Consider the following 15577-nt stretch of genomic DNA (forward strand, 5'->3'; position numbering starts at 1 on the left):
TAAACATTAGCAGATTTCCATCCAATGTTGGCATTCAGCACTTATATTCATGTGCTACTCATATATTGCATAATTCCAAATCAGATGGGTTTAACATAAGTTAATTAAACAGTAATTTTTTTTTTTTTAACTCTTATTACAGTTTCTTTTACATATTTCCATTACTATAACATATATCCAGAGTACATAACTGTAAAAATATAACACAGTTTTGTTTTTTTATGTTACAAATAATTTATATCCTTATGACATAGTTTTAAACCAATTTTGCTGATATTCTCCCTTTTTAACAATTAATTCCAGCTTTTGTTAAGATAGTTTTTTTTTTTTATTTTAGCCATCTCAACTTTTAAAATAATTAAATATTACTGTAGTAACAGCTAATTGTTGCCACAGTAATATATTTGAGGTTTCACAAGATTGAGAAACTGCTACTGAAATTACCAGTATTCAAGACAACACTGATAACAAAGTAGTGAAACACTGATAACAAAGCAAAGCACAGAAAAGCTGTTCTAATTTTTTTTATGTGGTACAGCTCCTATTATAGAACTGAAAACAATACTACTTAAGAGAACCTTTTGTGCTGGGTTGAAATTTTTTTTTTTTTTTTTTTTTTACTTTCAATGCAAATTTTCTCCTAATGTTATTTTTATTTATAAATGCTAATGAGAATTCTTAAGATTAATTACAAATTGTTATAATGATTATAAATTACAAACTGTTATTATGATTATAAATTTAGTAAGAGTACAGTAGCAGCCTTTCCCACACCTCAAACACACTTTCAACAACAGGTTGCAAAATGTAACTTACCCCACATGAAAGAAACAATAAAACTTTACTTTTCATACCTTTACTCCAAGGTTTCCTCCATGAAGTTCACACAATGTATAAGGCAAATAGGTCATTTCCTTCTGGACCACAAGATCCCTATATTTTCTACCAATAAGTTTTTTGAAACCACAAATAGTATTCCTCAGATTAGTGACCTGTTTAACTTTGGCAGCTACTCCCAGGTCACGGCTCTTTTCTCCAAAAGCAACATATGATCTAAAATTATAAATATAACACTTTTATACTGAAACTTTTATTGCAAACAACTCTTCAGTTATAGTCTTCATTCAATCACTTAAATACTTTAATAAAAAATTTATCTTAACAGATTTTTCCATATCATTTCAAGTCCAGCATTCCCCCCCCCCCCATACTTCTCCTTCAACCCATGCACGGTACTAAGTACTATAGGTTTTGATACCTTTCGTGTTTGGGGTTTTCATAAAAAAAAAAAAGTCACATTCAGAAAACATGCATGACAATAATTCAACAATGTTCTGAAGTTTTTAATGTTTTACTATTACTTTAAGAAATGCTACTAAAAAAATATATATATATAAAAAAATAAATAAAATAATTTTTTTTTTACTCCTGTTTCAAATCCAGTAGAATACTTGTGCACTTTACAAAGACAGCAAAGCTTACTTAAGCAGCAGTAATTCTCTTCATATGTGGTGACAGTGAGCACAACCAAAGTCAAGAGTAATGTGGCTTTTATTACTTCTATTTCTGGTTTCATCTTTCACAGAAAGACACAAAGTCATTCACAATTTATTCATATATCCTAAAACCATCTCAGGAAGGTCTGGTTACTGAAAAATAGAGATCAATGTTTATGTCACCTGGACATAAACACTGACCATCTCTTCAGAAGGCAGAGTGGACTGCTTCTTTTAAGCTAAAATTGTCTCACTGCATAGAAAAAGTTTTTCTCACTGAAAGTTAACCTGTTTTTTTATTTCAGATGCATTTAAACAAACAAAAAAAAAATCCATGAGAAATATTTATTTACAGCTGACATTATAAACTGAAATAAAGTTAGAATTCACAGTATGCATTAACTGCAGTTAACTTCAACTATGAAGAGACTTTTTTCTCTCTCACTGAAGACCAAGAGCTAGGTACTGGGTGCCAAAGCTTGGGCTTGCATTCAACTTAAGTACAAATAGAGGTATCCTCTGTTTTGCCTAAGATGATATATTTTCAAATTGTATAGCATCACCAGAATAGGGGAATCCACTATACATTTAAAAATGTGAGACAATACCAGGGCAGCTGTTTCGAAGCTTGCTGGACTCATCAGCTGGCATGTAGTGTCTATTGGCAAATGTATACTGAATTGTGAGAGAAAAAAAAAGATGAACAAAGTTACACAAAACAGTAATGCTTCAAAACATATAGTATAGCTTAAAATGTAAGTGAAATTTTTTTCAGCATAATCTAAATGCTAATGTCAGTCTGATAACATGTGAAACCCTAAAAAAGAGCTGTATAAAGTTTCTCTTCCATAACTATTTTGACAGAATTACTCATAAGCTGAACATAAGAAATAATGCCAACATTTTTTATTTAGTTTTAAGCAAAACATTCGATTCTGTCATTCATGAGAGATTACTATGAGAGGTTACTGTATAAGCTTGTATACACCAGGGATCATGGTAAGATTCTAGGATAGATCACAGGGTGGCTGAAGGACAGGAGGCAATGGGTTGTGATTAATGGTTACTTTTCAGATTAATCTAACATCAGAAGTGGGGTCCCTTCCCAAGGATTGGTTCTGGGACCATTATTGTTTCTAATTTTCATAAATGACATCAACGGAGATAGAGGACATGATGTCGAAATTTGAGGATTATCAAAGATTGGGACAGCAGTTAATGATCTGTGCCAAGCAGCTCTGATTTAGGATTACTTGGATAGACTTCAAGGTTGGTCAGAAAATTGGCAAATATGTTTTAATGATCAAAATACAAGGTCTTATACTTTTGGAATAGCAATGTAATAATTTTCTCATTTTCCCAAAATAATTTTCTCATTTGGTGGGGTTGAATTAAAAAAAAGTAAAGTAAAAAAAGGGATTTGGGAGTTAAAATATGAGGGAACATAAGGTTCTTCAAGCCATGTAGACAGGTAGCAAGGAAGGCCACTTGTCCTATTGATAATTTATTGAAAATTTGCTTGTAGAGATAAGGAGTTCATAATCCAACTGGATAAGGAAAATTGTAAGACCACACACAAAAAAAAAGAAACCGAACTTTTTTTGAAAGGGTCCAGAGGCAAGCAACCCACTTGGTGGGAACTGCAGCATACACATATGAGGAAATACTTCAGATATGTGAGTACAGAGCTTGGTGACTAAGCACCTTACAGGGTCTATAGGGAATAAAATGAATGAATGAAAGTTAAATTTTAACTGTTACAAACGATTCCAGAACTAGGGGCCATAAATTCAAATTAAAGGGGAAGAGGTTTGGACTGGATTGTAGGACGTTTTCAAGTTATTAATTACAGGAATAAGTAACCTCCATGGATAGTTGAGACTGAAGTTTGGATAAATCCAAAGCTTAGCTGGATAGGTACCTATGTGAGGAAGGAAATACATAGGTAGTTTATTTCTTATTTATATATTTTACTTTATTATCTATCATTTTTTTAAAATTTATTATTTTTGTCTAATGCAGCAATAAAAGGTCTTTGGCTTCTTTGCACTTTTTGTATTAAACTGATTTTACCACTACTAAAACTGACAAATCAATATTAGTAGTGGAAAATGATGCAAAGAAGCAAGCTTATACAGCATCACCCAAGGAAAAAAAAAAACTTCCGCAACACCTGTCCATATCCTCCAACAGTTTAGCCATATCTCTGAAATGTAAGGAATATTTAATCTTATTCCAATACCTGTCATAATATTAAAAGAGAAGACCTATACTGTATTATAGAACAGATAAGAAAATGTTGGAACTTTGTTCTGGAGACTAAACATGGTTTTCACCATTTCAAGCCTTCAGTAAGCAAAGTGACAGCATTACATTGGGTGATGAAGCAAATACTACCTGGCATTGCCTGATGATACAGAGTCAACCATTCATCTCTGCAAAGTGAATGCCATACCTCAGCCCCTGCTTAATGTGGTTGACACCTGGGTGGTCACCTCTAAAATATCAGGTGCAATGTTTTTGACCCTCGCACATGAGGATATAGCCAGAGTTATTATCAATCTCACCATAATGAAGGTGCAAGCAGAGAATTCAGTTGTCGCAGAATGACCAGACTTTGATGAAATTCAATCCACCCAACATTCAAGTGAGACACTAAATATCAGTTCAATATGCACTTCCGATTCTCAAATAACACCTTTAGTTGTTATAGCTGGCAGAATGTCTACAAAAATCAGAGACCTTATACTAAGTCACAGAGTTTAGTTACAAAGTAATCTAAAAGTGTATATTTTATGTGAAAAATTTTCATGATTGCTTCCCTCCCCTCAAATTATCTTCAAGCAAAGAGATTTATTGAAATAGTGGCAACCATACAGGTGTGATATAAACACCAGAAAAACAAACATAAGAGTAGGAGTAGGTTATAGGCAAAATGGCCTTATTAATAAATATAACAAACCACTATACAGATACATCAAATGGGCCAGTAAATCAGAATCCCCAAATTTTTCGATATTGACTAGAATTTGGGGAGTAGCATTTCTTGATTTACTTGATGGTTTTCTATACCAACATGTTGGATACAAGACAATACTCTCAATCTTTACGAATTTTTAGGTAAAGGAATCACTAGGTGGCAACATATTTATTTAAAGATATAACTGCCAAGTGGAAAAAAGGATGGGATTTTGCCTTTGAAAAGGTGATTATAATGGCCATGGAGTTTTTGAATGCTTTTCTCTGAGCTGATTTTCTTAACAAATCCAAATGCCGAATGGGAAGTGTTCAGCAAAGTTTGATACTTTCCTGAACACTTTACTAAGCTTTTTATACCAAGAGATATTGTTCAAGTTTAATCCTAAATGATTGTCAGATGAAGTGATGAGAACAGTAGCAGAGAAGAAAATGCATAGGATGATTATAAATTAGCATTGTACATACACAGAAGCCAACAGTAAGTATAAACTGGTCAGCAATTAAGTAAAGGGGGCTAGGCATGGTAAGGCAGATTATGAAAAGTCAGTGACTAAGAATGTAAAGAAAATTAGAATATAATTCTTTGCTTATATTAACAGAAGGAATGAGATCACTCATATTGATCTATCCCATATGAATGGCATAACTATTGATAATACTGTTCAGGTTGCTGATAAACTGAATAAATATTTTGCATGTACACTGACATTAAGAAATGTTGAAGGATGGAAGATACTAGAACTAGATCTACTTCTAACTAGGAGAAAAATGATTTTCAGGTAAAATAGCTGGAAGAGAAATAAATCACTAAAGCTAAAAGTAAATTTAAAGGGAGAATATGTGGGTTGGAAAACTGCAAGTGTTGGGGGATACACAGACTAATAGTTTAAAAGCAGCTTTAGCTGCTATTTAACTAATAGTTAAATAGCAGCCTGGGCAACAATAGGGGGAGGGGATTGCTGGGCCTGTAGCTATGGAATGGGGAAAAGTATATAAATGGGATGTGTTAGGGGTTACTAAGAGCGAAAACAGACACCCAAATACATGCTTGTACACTAATGCTAGGAGTATAGCAAATAAATTTGATAAAAACATCACTGGATATAGGAGATGCAGAATTTGGTTATGGAAAGTACAATGTGTACAGAAAGAGTAGTCACTTAATGTACAATTTTTTGTAAAGAAAAGTTGGTAGCTCACACAATAGCAAAACTGTCTAAATTTATCAGATGCCATTTCTACACCAGCATGTCAGAGAAGCAACAAGAGAAATAAATACCCTTGAACTGATTATTAGTAGTGATGCTTCATGCATTAAGAATCACCAAAGGTACCACTCAGTGGCAGTAATCATAAACTACTGATGTGGAATTTACATAAAGACATACCTACTGCGAAGAGTAAAGGGAAGGCATTTTTATTTTATAAAGGTAACTATAATGGTCTTAGACATTTCTTAAATTCTTTTCAATGATGACCAACTGTTGATGTTACCAACCACAAATTGTAATTGGGAATAAGACAGGGAAAGAATCATACAAATCTCTATATACAACTCAAAGATACTGTTCAGGGTTTAGACTAAACTTACATCAAACAAACTGATGAGAGTAGTGGCAGAGAAGAAAAATGCATGGGATGATCATAAATTATAAGGAGACACAGAGTAAATACAAACTAGTTTGCAATTAATTTGCTAAAATGGTTAGGCAAACTAGAGGAAAATTACGAGAAGGCTTTGGCTAAAAATGAAGAAAAGTAGCAGAGAATTCTTTGCTTATGTTAGCACCTATAGCAAAGGGATGAAAACATTGTCCACTAAATATGAATGACATAACTATTGATAATCCTGTTCATTTATAGAGTGGGCAAGTAAATTAGAATGTCTTATAGTGGGGGATTTTAACTTCCCAGATATTGACTGGAACTTATGGATTGGTCACTCACACTTTAGCAAGACTTTTGTGGATTTATTGGACAATTGTTTTCTACAGCAGCATGTTCAAGAGGCAACCAGAAGGAGTAATACTCTTGATCTGATTATCAGCAGTGATTATACATGCATTAAGAATTTACAGATAAAAAAACCACTAGATGGCAGTGATCATAGTTACTGATGTGAGATTTACTTAAAGATTTAATTACCACCAAGGTTAAAGGGAAGAGTTTTTGCTTTCATAAAGGTGACTACAGTAGTCTCAGACAGTTTTTAAATTCTATACAGTGGGACCAAATGATGATGTTATCAACAGCAAATTCTAAATGGGAAGCATTGATGGAATTAATCGTGGAAGCTACAAAGCTTTTCATGCCAACAAAGAAATACTGCTCAAGGTTTAGGTTCAAATGGATGTCAGATGAACTAATGAGACTTGCGGCAGAAAAGAAAAATGTATAGGATGCATATATATTTTCAGACAACACAAAAGCCTATGACAGATATAAGCTAGTCTGTAATCAAATCACAGAGTAGGTTAGGCAAGTGAAGGCAGATTATGAGATATCTTTGGCAAAGGAAAAAATGTTAATTTTTCGCTCTACATTTTTTGCCATACTACTGGCTTATGTTTTTTATATTGTTTTATTTTGAATTATCGGATATATCTGGGCTTCATGTGGAGGAGGTGCATTTTGCTGCCTCTAATGACAGCTTAATATTTATTTATTTATTTTCTTATTTTATGTTAAATTTTAAGCCATTATTTATATATATATATATATATCTGCATATATATCTGTTCTGATATTTCCTGTTAGAGACTTGGTAATTTGGAATCTCCTCTTTTTGATCTTCTCTGGCTAAAAATCTCTCTACCTCATTGTGTCAAATTCATCTGTTGTCTTTACCGTTCTCCAAACTCCACTAATCGCTTGGAACTCTTCGACTTCCTCTCTTTGCAACTTGACTTTCTCTAGTCAAACTTTCCTAACAGTGAGGTAATTTTCCTTGGTGGTTTTAATGTCCACAACTCCAGCTGGCTTCCGTTTTCTAGTCACAACGACCCAGCTGGTCGAGATTCTGAGGCTTTTGCAATTACTAATGATCTTGCACAGATCGTTCATTTACCTACAAGAATATCAGACAATCCTAACCATACAGCCAACACGCTTGATCTTTTTCTCACAAACAACCCTTCTAAGTACACTGTCGAAGTCGGTGGTCCTTTAGGCACCTCAGATCACAACTTGGTGATTGCCTCTTCTCCAATAGAGCCTTTATCTCATGGCTATTCCCAACCTTGTATTGTTTGGCATTACAATAATGTAAAATGGGATGACCTCCGAGATTTCTTCCCTTATTTTCCTTTGTCAGATTACAGTTTCAAAACTTCTGATGTCAACGTTTGCTCATATCGTGTCAGTGAAATTATTCTTGTAGGAATGGAATCCTTTATCCCACACTCCACTTTAAAATCTCATCCTTTATCTAAACATTGGTTTTCCAATAAATGTGCAAAGGCTGTTCAAGAGAAGAATGTTGCATATCGTAATTGGCTTGTTTCCAATTCTTCAGTTTCATTTACTGCCTACACCAAAGCTTGGAACAATTATAAAGCAGTTATTAATCATTCTAAACTAAATTTAGAACAGGCTAAGAGTAGAAAACTTGCTTCTTGCCCTAATGGTAGCCGAGCATTCTGGTCTCTTGCCAAAGCTATTGGCCGCAACTTTTGCCCATCTCTGCTCCCAACTCTGTCAAAACTGGATGGTTTTGTTGTCACTTCAGCTAAGGATAAAGTTGACCTGCTAGCATCCCATTTTTCTTCCAACTCCTGTATTAATGATCTTGGTAAAATACCTCCCACCATTCCCAACACGCTCCATTCAATGCCTTCTGTGGTCTTCCGTCAAAATGTTGTAAGAAGGATTTTAACGAATCTTGTTGCTAAGAAAGCTCCATGTCCTGATGGTATTTCTCCGGATGGTATTTGTTTCAGGAGCACAAGTTCTCAAAACGTGTGCTCCTGAACTTACTTCTGTTCCTTGCCGCCTTTTTTCACTTTCTTATTCCAAAGGTGTTTTTCCTTCTCCTTGGAAATTTGCTCATGTCCAGCCAGTTCCTAAAAAGGGTGACAAATCCCTCCCATCCAATTATCATCCCTTTGCAATTACTTCTACTCTTTCTAAAGTAATGGAGAAATCAATTAACTGTCAACTCTTAAACTACCTAGAACCCTTCTGTCTGATCAATGATTTCCAGTATGGATTCCGTCAGTGTCGATCCACTGGTGATATTCTGGCTTATGTTACCCACTTATGAACAAATTCAATGGAAAAGTTTTGTGAAACACAAGTAGTTGCTCTTGACATCTCAAAGGCTTTCGATCATATTTGGCATAAAGGCCTTCTAAACAAGCTTCCATCTTATGGTTTGCCAACTGTTTTTGTAATTGGTTATCCAGTTTTCTCTCGGATCACTCGCTGAGGGTGATGGTAGATTGCTCTCTGTCTTCTAACTTCTCCACTAATGCTGGTGTTCCCCAAGGTTCAGTTCTTTCCCCCACTCTTTTCCTCTTGTATATTAATGACCTTCTTCCATTGACTGGAAATCCTATCCATAGTTTTCCCAATGATAGCACATTGTATTCCACTTTCCATTTTGAGAAAACTTGCCCTGCTAAATCAGCTTCAACTTCTCGAATATCTGCTACCAATTCCTTAAATGCCAATCACCAGGTAATTCTCCAGTGGGGCAAAGACAAATTAGTTGATTTCCATCCTTCTAAAACTCAGTCTTGTCTTATATCTCGCAAAAAGGATTCTTCTGCTCCTATGCTTATCTTTGGTGACACTCCGATTTCTAGACAAAATAATATATCTCTTTTCGGGATTACCCTGACTTCTAATCTCTTTTGGCACAAGCACATTACAAATATTGTTTCCTCTGCATCTAAAAAACTTGGTTTTCTCTTTCACTCTTGGTGTTACTTTTCTTCCAAACAGCTGTTCACTTTGTACAAATCGCAAATCCACCCTACTTTTGGAATATTGTTTCCACATCTGGGGCGGTGCCCCCAAAATCTCTCTCAGGCTTCTAGATTCCATTCAGAAGAGGGCAGTTAGATTTATTAATGACTCCTCTCTAACAGTCTCTCCACTCGCTGTCTCATAGACGTACTGTTTCTGCTGCATGCCTTTTCTACAGATACTTCCATGGGCACTGTTCTTCTGAATTGGCTTCTATATTTCCTGATCTCTCTTTCAAAACAGTCCGAACACATGCCGCCACAAGCTAACATCCATTTACTATCCAACTTCAAACTCACAGCCAACTTTTCACCTTCTCGTTTATTCATTCAACTGCCGTTTTCTGGAACAACCTTCCTTCATATGTATTTCCTGAAAATTACAGTCTACAGAAGTTCAAGTCTAACATCAACAAATATCTTCTTTCGTCTTCTCACCCTTCAACCCATGCACTGGACTAAGTACTATAGGTTCTAATACCTCTCATGTTTGGGATTTTCATAAAAAAAAAAATAAGAAGTCACCTGGGGTGGATGGGATATATCCAGATACATTAAAGGAGGCAGAAAAGTTAGTACGCAAACACTTAGCCATAATTATGAGAGCATCATTGGATTCAGGGGAAGTCCCCATGGACTGGAGATATGCAAATGTATCTCCAATTCACAAATGAAAAGAAGATAAAAGGGTGAGATGAGTAATTACAGACCTGTTAGTGTAACTTCTGTTCCAGGGAAAATAATGGAGTCACTGGTTAAAGAAGCACTGCAGGATCATCTAGACAAGACTACAGTAATAATTCAGACACAGCATGGGTTTGTTAAGGGAAAGTCTTGTCTGACCAATTTGAATGGATACTATAGTCACAAAGGAACTGGATGCAAAATATAATTTTGATATCATATACTTGGATTTCAGGTAAGCTTTTGATACTGTTCATAAAAAAAAAAAAATAAGAAGACACCTGGGGTGGATGGGATATATCCACCTTTGTACAAATTGGAGCAGTATGGCATTAAGGGCAAATTGCTACAATGGATAAAACGAAGTTTGGGTGGGAGAAGACAGAAATTGCTAATCAATCGACACTGCTCTTCATGGATTAATGTCATTAGTGGATTCCCTCTGGGTTCGGTTTTGAGCCCATTGTTGTTTTGTATATTTTTCAATGATATTGATGAAGGTGTACAGGCTTAATGTTGAATTTGCAGGTGATACAAAGGTTGGCAGGGTTGTTAATAACAGTAATGACAGTATGCTGCTGCAGCAGGATCTACAAAAGTTGGGCAGAAGGGCTGAGAAGTGGCAACTGAAGTTTAACATTGACAAATGCAAAGTACTGCATATGGGCAGCAGTAACCCCAGAGAAATGTACCAACGGAGTGGTGTTACACTCAGATTAGTCGAGAATGAAAGAGACCTCGGGATAACTGTGCAGTCAAACATGAAGTTTTCTGAGCAGTGCAGACAGGCTGCCAGAAGTCTTGTCAATGATACACAGGAATTTTGCTAGCAGGGATAAGGAGGTGATTATCTTCTTGTATAAAGCAATAGTCAGGCCACACCTTGAATACCTGCATATAGGTCTGGAAGCCTCATTTTAGCAAGGATGTAGAGTTGCCAAAACAAGTACAGAGAAGGGCAATGAGACTGGTGAGGGGAATAACAGAGTGATCTTACAAAGAAAGGCTTAAATTCTGAAAGATACAGCATCTGGAGACTAGGCACCTGCAAGGTGATCTGACTGAGATGTATAAGACCTTGAATGGATTGAGCAGGATCAATGCTGATGGGATTCTTCCTCTTGCTCGGATTACAAACCTGAGTGGGCATAAACTGAAATCGAGGAAAGACAGTTGATAAATAGATGTGTGGAAATTTGACTTTAGCCAGTGGATGGTTGATTGCTAAAACAAACTTCCACCTGTCGTAGAAGCTGACAGCTTAAATAAATTCAAGGTAGAGTTAGACAAATGTTTGGAGTTAATGGATGGGTGAAATGAAGGTTTTTTTTTTTTTTTTGTCTGATTCTGTATAAGCTTGCTTTCTTGCATATGCTTCTACTAAAGCTAATGCTAATTTCACTGACACTGTGAATAAAATATTTTTCATCAACATTCACATATGAAGAAGTTTTAGGGATAGGGCTACTAAAAGTACCAAGTTATAAATGGAAGATAAATGATTTTTGATAACTGAGATGAAAGTGAAAGAAAGCTAAAGCAAACCTGTCTGAAACTCTGTTTTCCAGCAGGGACAAAGAGCTGATTATTCTTACTGTATAAGGCAATGGTGGCTGCACATGGAAGCCTCATGTTAGCAATGACGTAAACTTGTGTGAAAATGTATAGAGATTACTCAGGGACAAAAATGGCTACTCTTACCAATAAAGACTTTAGTTCTGGAACCAACGACCTGCAAGGAGACCTAACTGAAATACTTAAGGCTTTAAATGGATTCACTAAACTAATACCTGTGGCATCCTTAGTCTTTCTTGGATGATGCATATAAAAAGACATTGAAAAAGAATGCCTACAGGGCAAATGTGTGAAAATTTGGTTTCACTTAGTGTGGTTTTTTGGAAAAAACTTCCATCTGGTGTTGTGGAGTTAGATAGTGTGAATAAATTTAAGAAAAGGATGGACAACTATTATACATTTTAGACAACTTATTATGTAGACAACTTATCTACCATATGATGTACATCCACATGTCTATTGTCCTCCACTAGAGTTCAGAGGTTTGCTGCTTGAAATGTTAACTTTTTTTTGTTACACTTTATTAGTTTCTAAAAATCACAATGGCATTATAAGTGGGAAAGGGCATTGTAACTACCAAGTACAATTTTAAGGAGAAATCAATTCCAAAAATCTTATTAATTACTTTCTTGATTTAGTTTTTAAGTTTATTTGAAAATTCCAACTGTGTTTTTATAATAAAAACTATAATAATTATAAAACATCATATACTTTATTAAAAATTCAGATATCCTTGAAAAACACTGTGGCTGAAGTTTTTTCAATATAATTTACTACCAAGAGAATGTAAAAATGTGCCTATGCTGTGGAAAAACTACAGCTTATCGGGGGAAGGGATATACATCAAACTTTTCCTATAAATAGGCACTGATATTTTGTTATCATAATGAAAAGCAGTGCTAGAAACCAGGAGTTAATTTAACACAGTAGTGCTTATTTGAAAAAATCATACATGTGTCAGGTAATTTTATTAAACAGAGATTTTGCAAATTATTAATAGAGAAAGCATGGAAAAAATATTTTCTGAGTTATTGAAGATTATAGGTGAACAAAATGGTTTTAGGGTGAAAATGAGCTAACAAAAAATAATAAAATTTAAAGAGCAAAGGCAAAGATAACTGCCCATGCTGAGGTCAACAGGTAAAAATTTCAGCATCTAAAGTTGGAGCAGTCTTGAGGTTGAATACCATCAGAGGCTACAGCAATTCTTAAAGGCCCCTTCAATCACTGCTGAAGTTAACTAATCTCAAGCAGAAAGCATAAATTTTGTCAATATGAGAGTTATTCCAGGCTTTTCAATCTGCAATACACAAAAATCGACCCATCCACTCACACATACGCCATAGACATAGTACTGTTGCAATATCACCTAAGATTCATATGTGCCACAAAAATAATAAAATGGCACTGAAATGCAATAAATTTATTCACACACACACATATATATATATCATTAGGTAACAGACTAATAAACAGTCACAAGACTATCTTTTATATACCGTAGTATCATGGTACCAATGATAGAGCTGTATGATTATAATGTTATTTGCTTTTTAGGAGCATTAGCAACTAAGGCCATATTGATCCGGAGGGGGGGGTCATTCCCTGACCTTTCCGCATCCTCCATATTTGGTGGTCACGGGATCGCACCCCGGGCTAATCAAGCAGCGTGTGCTACGCACTGCTGTTCCTGCCCACCTGGCTACGGAGGCGCCATATGATTATAAAATAAATTCTTATTATAATTGTATATTATAAATACACTAGAACCTTGCAGTTTGTATTTGCCCATCACAAGTCGGGCACTCGATCGTTCACTAAATTTAACCTCGCTTGACAATTTTCTGTTATGTGCATCCCCAGGAAACTGGTAGCTATTACTTCAGTAGTCTAAAATTACTTGTCATTCAAATCGCCTACCGTGTTAATTTTATTGTCAGAAAACCTACTCTACCAATCAATCAGTTTATATAATCGTATTTGTTACTGCAATGTCTGATGTTATAGTACTAACATAAAACATCCTTTGCAAGATGTTTACAATAATTATTTTTCCTATAAATAGATAACTTCATTCGTTTATTGTCAGTTGCATAAATAGGTACATAAACAGAAAAAAACACAAGACATAATATACACGATACAAAATTTTCAAGCCCAGAAAACTAAAATATATACACGTGTATAGCATACTCACGGCGTGAATCTCTGACTGTAGTCATTTGCTATGGTTTCAATTCCACCGGCACGGGCCACTGCGATATAGCAGTTTTCGTTACCAAAATCAATACCGATGACAGACATTTTAGAATTTAATTATAAATTAGTTGAGTTAGAAATATGCTTTATCAAATATGTGCAAAGTTCTAAATTATATCACAATCAAAGTATCCTATAACAACATTAAAACATACGTTCTTTTCACACCGTTGCTAAGATACTCTTATTCTATGTTTGGAGCATCCCATACACGCACATCGGACCCTCACAAACATCCTATTCTGGCGATGTTAAGATTTCTCGCACATAGCACCCTGGATTTTCCATTAATTTTATTAGAAATTAATAAATTAATTACTGTATTTATTCATAAATCGTGAATTTTATACAAATAGCTCGAAAGGAATTTACAATTCATAATGCCTCTTCGAACTCAAAAGTAGTTTATAAATAATCAGTTACCATACAAAAATCAGTGAAGAAAGGGCTCGAATGCCTGTTATCGGGAGTAAGAACACAGAGTAGTCAAGAATTTAATAATGTGAATTGTACCGTTTTCAGCAGTAGCTTTTGTTGAAATAAACATTATATTTGGAAAATAAATACCATTATTATTAGCTAAATGATTCAAGGAAGCTATTAGCTAAATGATTCAAGCTTGAATTCAATGAATTCAAGCTTATACTGCATTAGAAAAAAAAAAAAAAAAAAAACCTCTTTTAAATCCTTACTTCACCGAATGCATCCAACCATTCTAATCTTTTTTCAATTTATTAAAACTTTCCACTTGCTAAACACTAGATGGATAAATTGGAAGGATGTTTATATCATGTCAGACTGTCCAATTTTCACACTCCGATATTTTTGAGTTTGGTATTATCCAAATGGTCACGTTATTTTCAGATTACTGATTTTGATATTACTGCTCAAATGCAATAATATCAAAATCAATCAATCTCTACTCCACGTATCTATTCTGCAACAACCCCCCCCCCCCCTAATTTCAATTAAAATTGATTAGATAAATGGATAAATTTAAATTGAATCAATAGAAAACTAACAACAGTATATTGCTTACTCAACCTTGCTAAAGCAATAAACATCTTAAATAGGTATCCATGCAGATTACTAGTTCCCAGACGAAATTTCCACATCTAAAGTCTTTCTTGGTAAAAATAATTTTTGTGTCCCAAATTTATCTTATTGCTCTTCTTGGCATGTTTCCTAACAGATCTACATTCTTCCCAAAATGAAATTTGAAAACCTGCATGCAGTTTATAAACATCAACCTGCATTCACGATGTGGACTGACTGTTCCTTAATACAATGAGTCAAGAAAAAAACTGTCATATTATGACCACCCAAGAGCTATTTTATTTTTATTTGGCCACGTGTTTTATTTCCATAAATTGCGTGTGTTCCCTGGTCGATTTGCCTGTCTTGTTGGAAGAAAAAACCGAGTGTTTTCGTGATGTTGGAGAGGGAGACACATGCTTCCAGAGACGGTGTCCATTAGGCGAACATAGGCGGTCGCCTACGCTCTAGGTCACATTCCGACAAAATGTAATTTATTTTTAGTGGTTAAAAAAATAATTATTTAAATTAAATAAGGTAATAATTATTTCTAAATAAAGAAATAACTTTATCTAAATATTT

At 34.8% G+C, this 15577-nt stretch overlaps 1 protein-coding gene across 4 annotated transcripts in view; it reads right to left on the reverse strand.

Annotated features, from left to right (window-relative positions):
- The window catches only part of LOC150078048 (heat shock 70 kDa protein 4L-like), a 215676-nt gene extending 200637 nt beyond the window's left edge, over positions 1-15039 (reverse strand). The window contains exons 1-2 of one of the 4 annotated variants that reach the window (XM_090385252.1): positions 15005-15039; positions 855-1053 (exon numbers count right to left, since the gene is read on the reverse strand). In XM_090385252.1, coding sequence (XP_090241378.1) covers positions 855-1053; positions 15005-15024 — 219 coding nt within the window. In that variant the 5' untranslated portion in view covers positions 15025-15039. Of the gene's footprint in view, positions 1-854; positions 1054-13200; positions 13257-13898; positions 14217-15004 lie in introns of those variants that run through there. The other 3 variants (XM_090385251.1, XM_090385254.1, XM_090385253.1) reach the window with 3 other exon arrangements.
- Positions 15040-15577: the final 538 nt, after the last annotated feature.

The sequence above is a fragment of the Mastigoproctus giganteus genome, chromosome 11, assembly GCF_048544385.1.
Source record: "Mastigoproctus giganteus isolate SK-2022 chromosome 11, ASM4854438v1, whole genome shotgun sequence".
NCBI lineage: Eukaryota > Metazoa > Arthropoda > Arachnida > Uropygi > Thelyphonidae > Mastigoproctus > Mastigoproctus giganteus.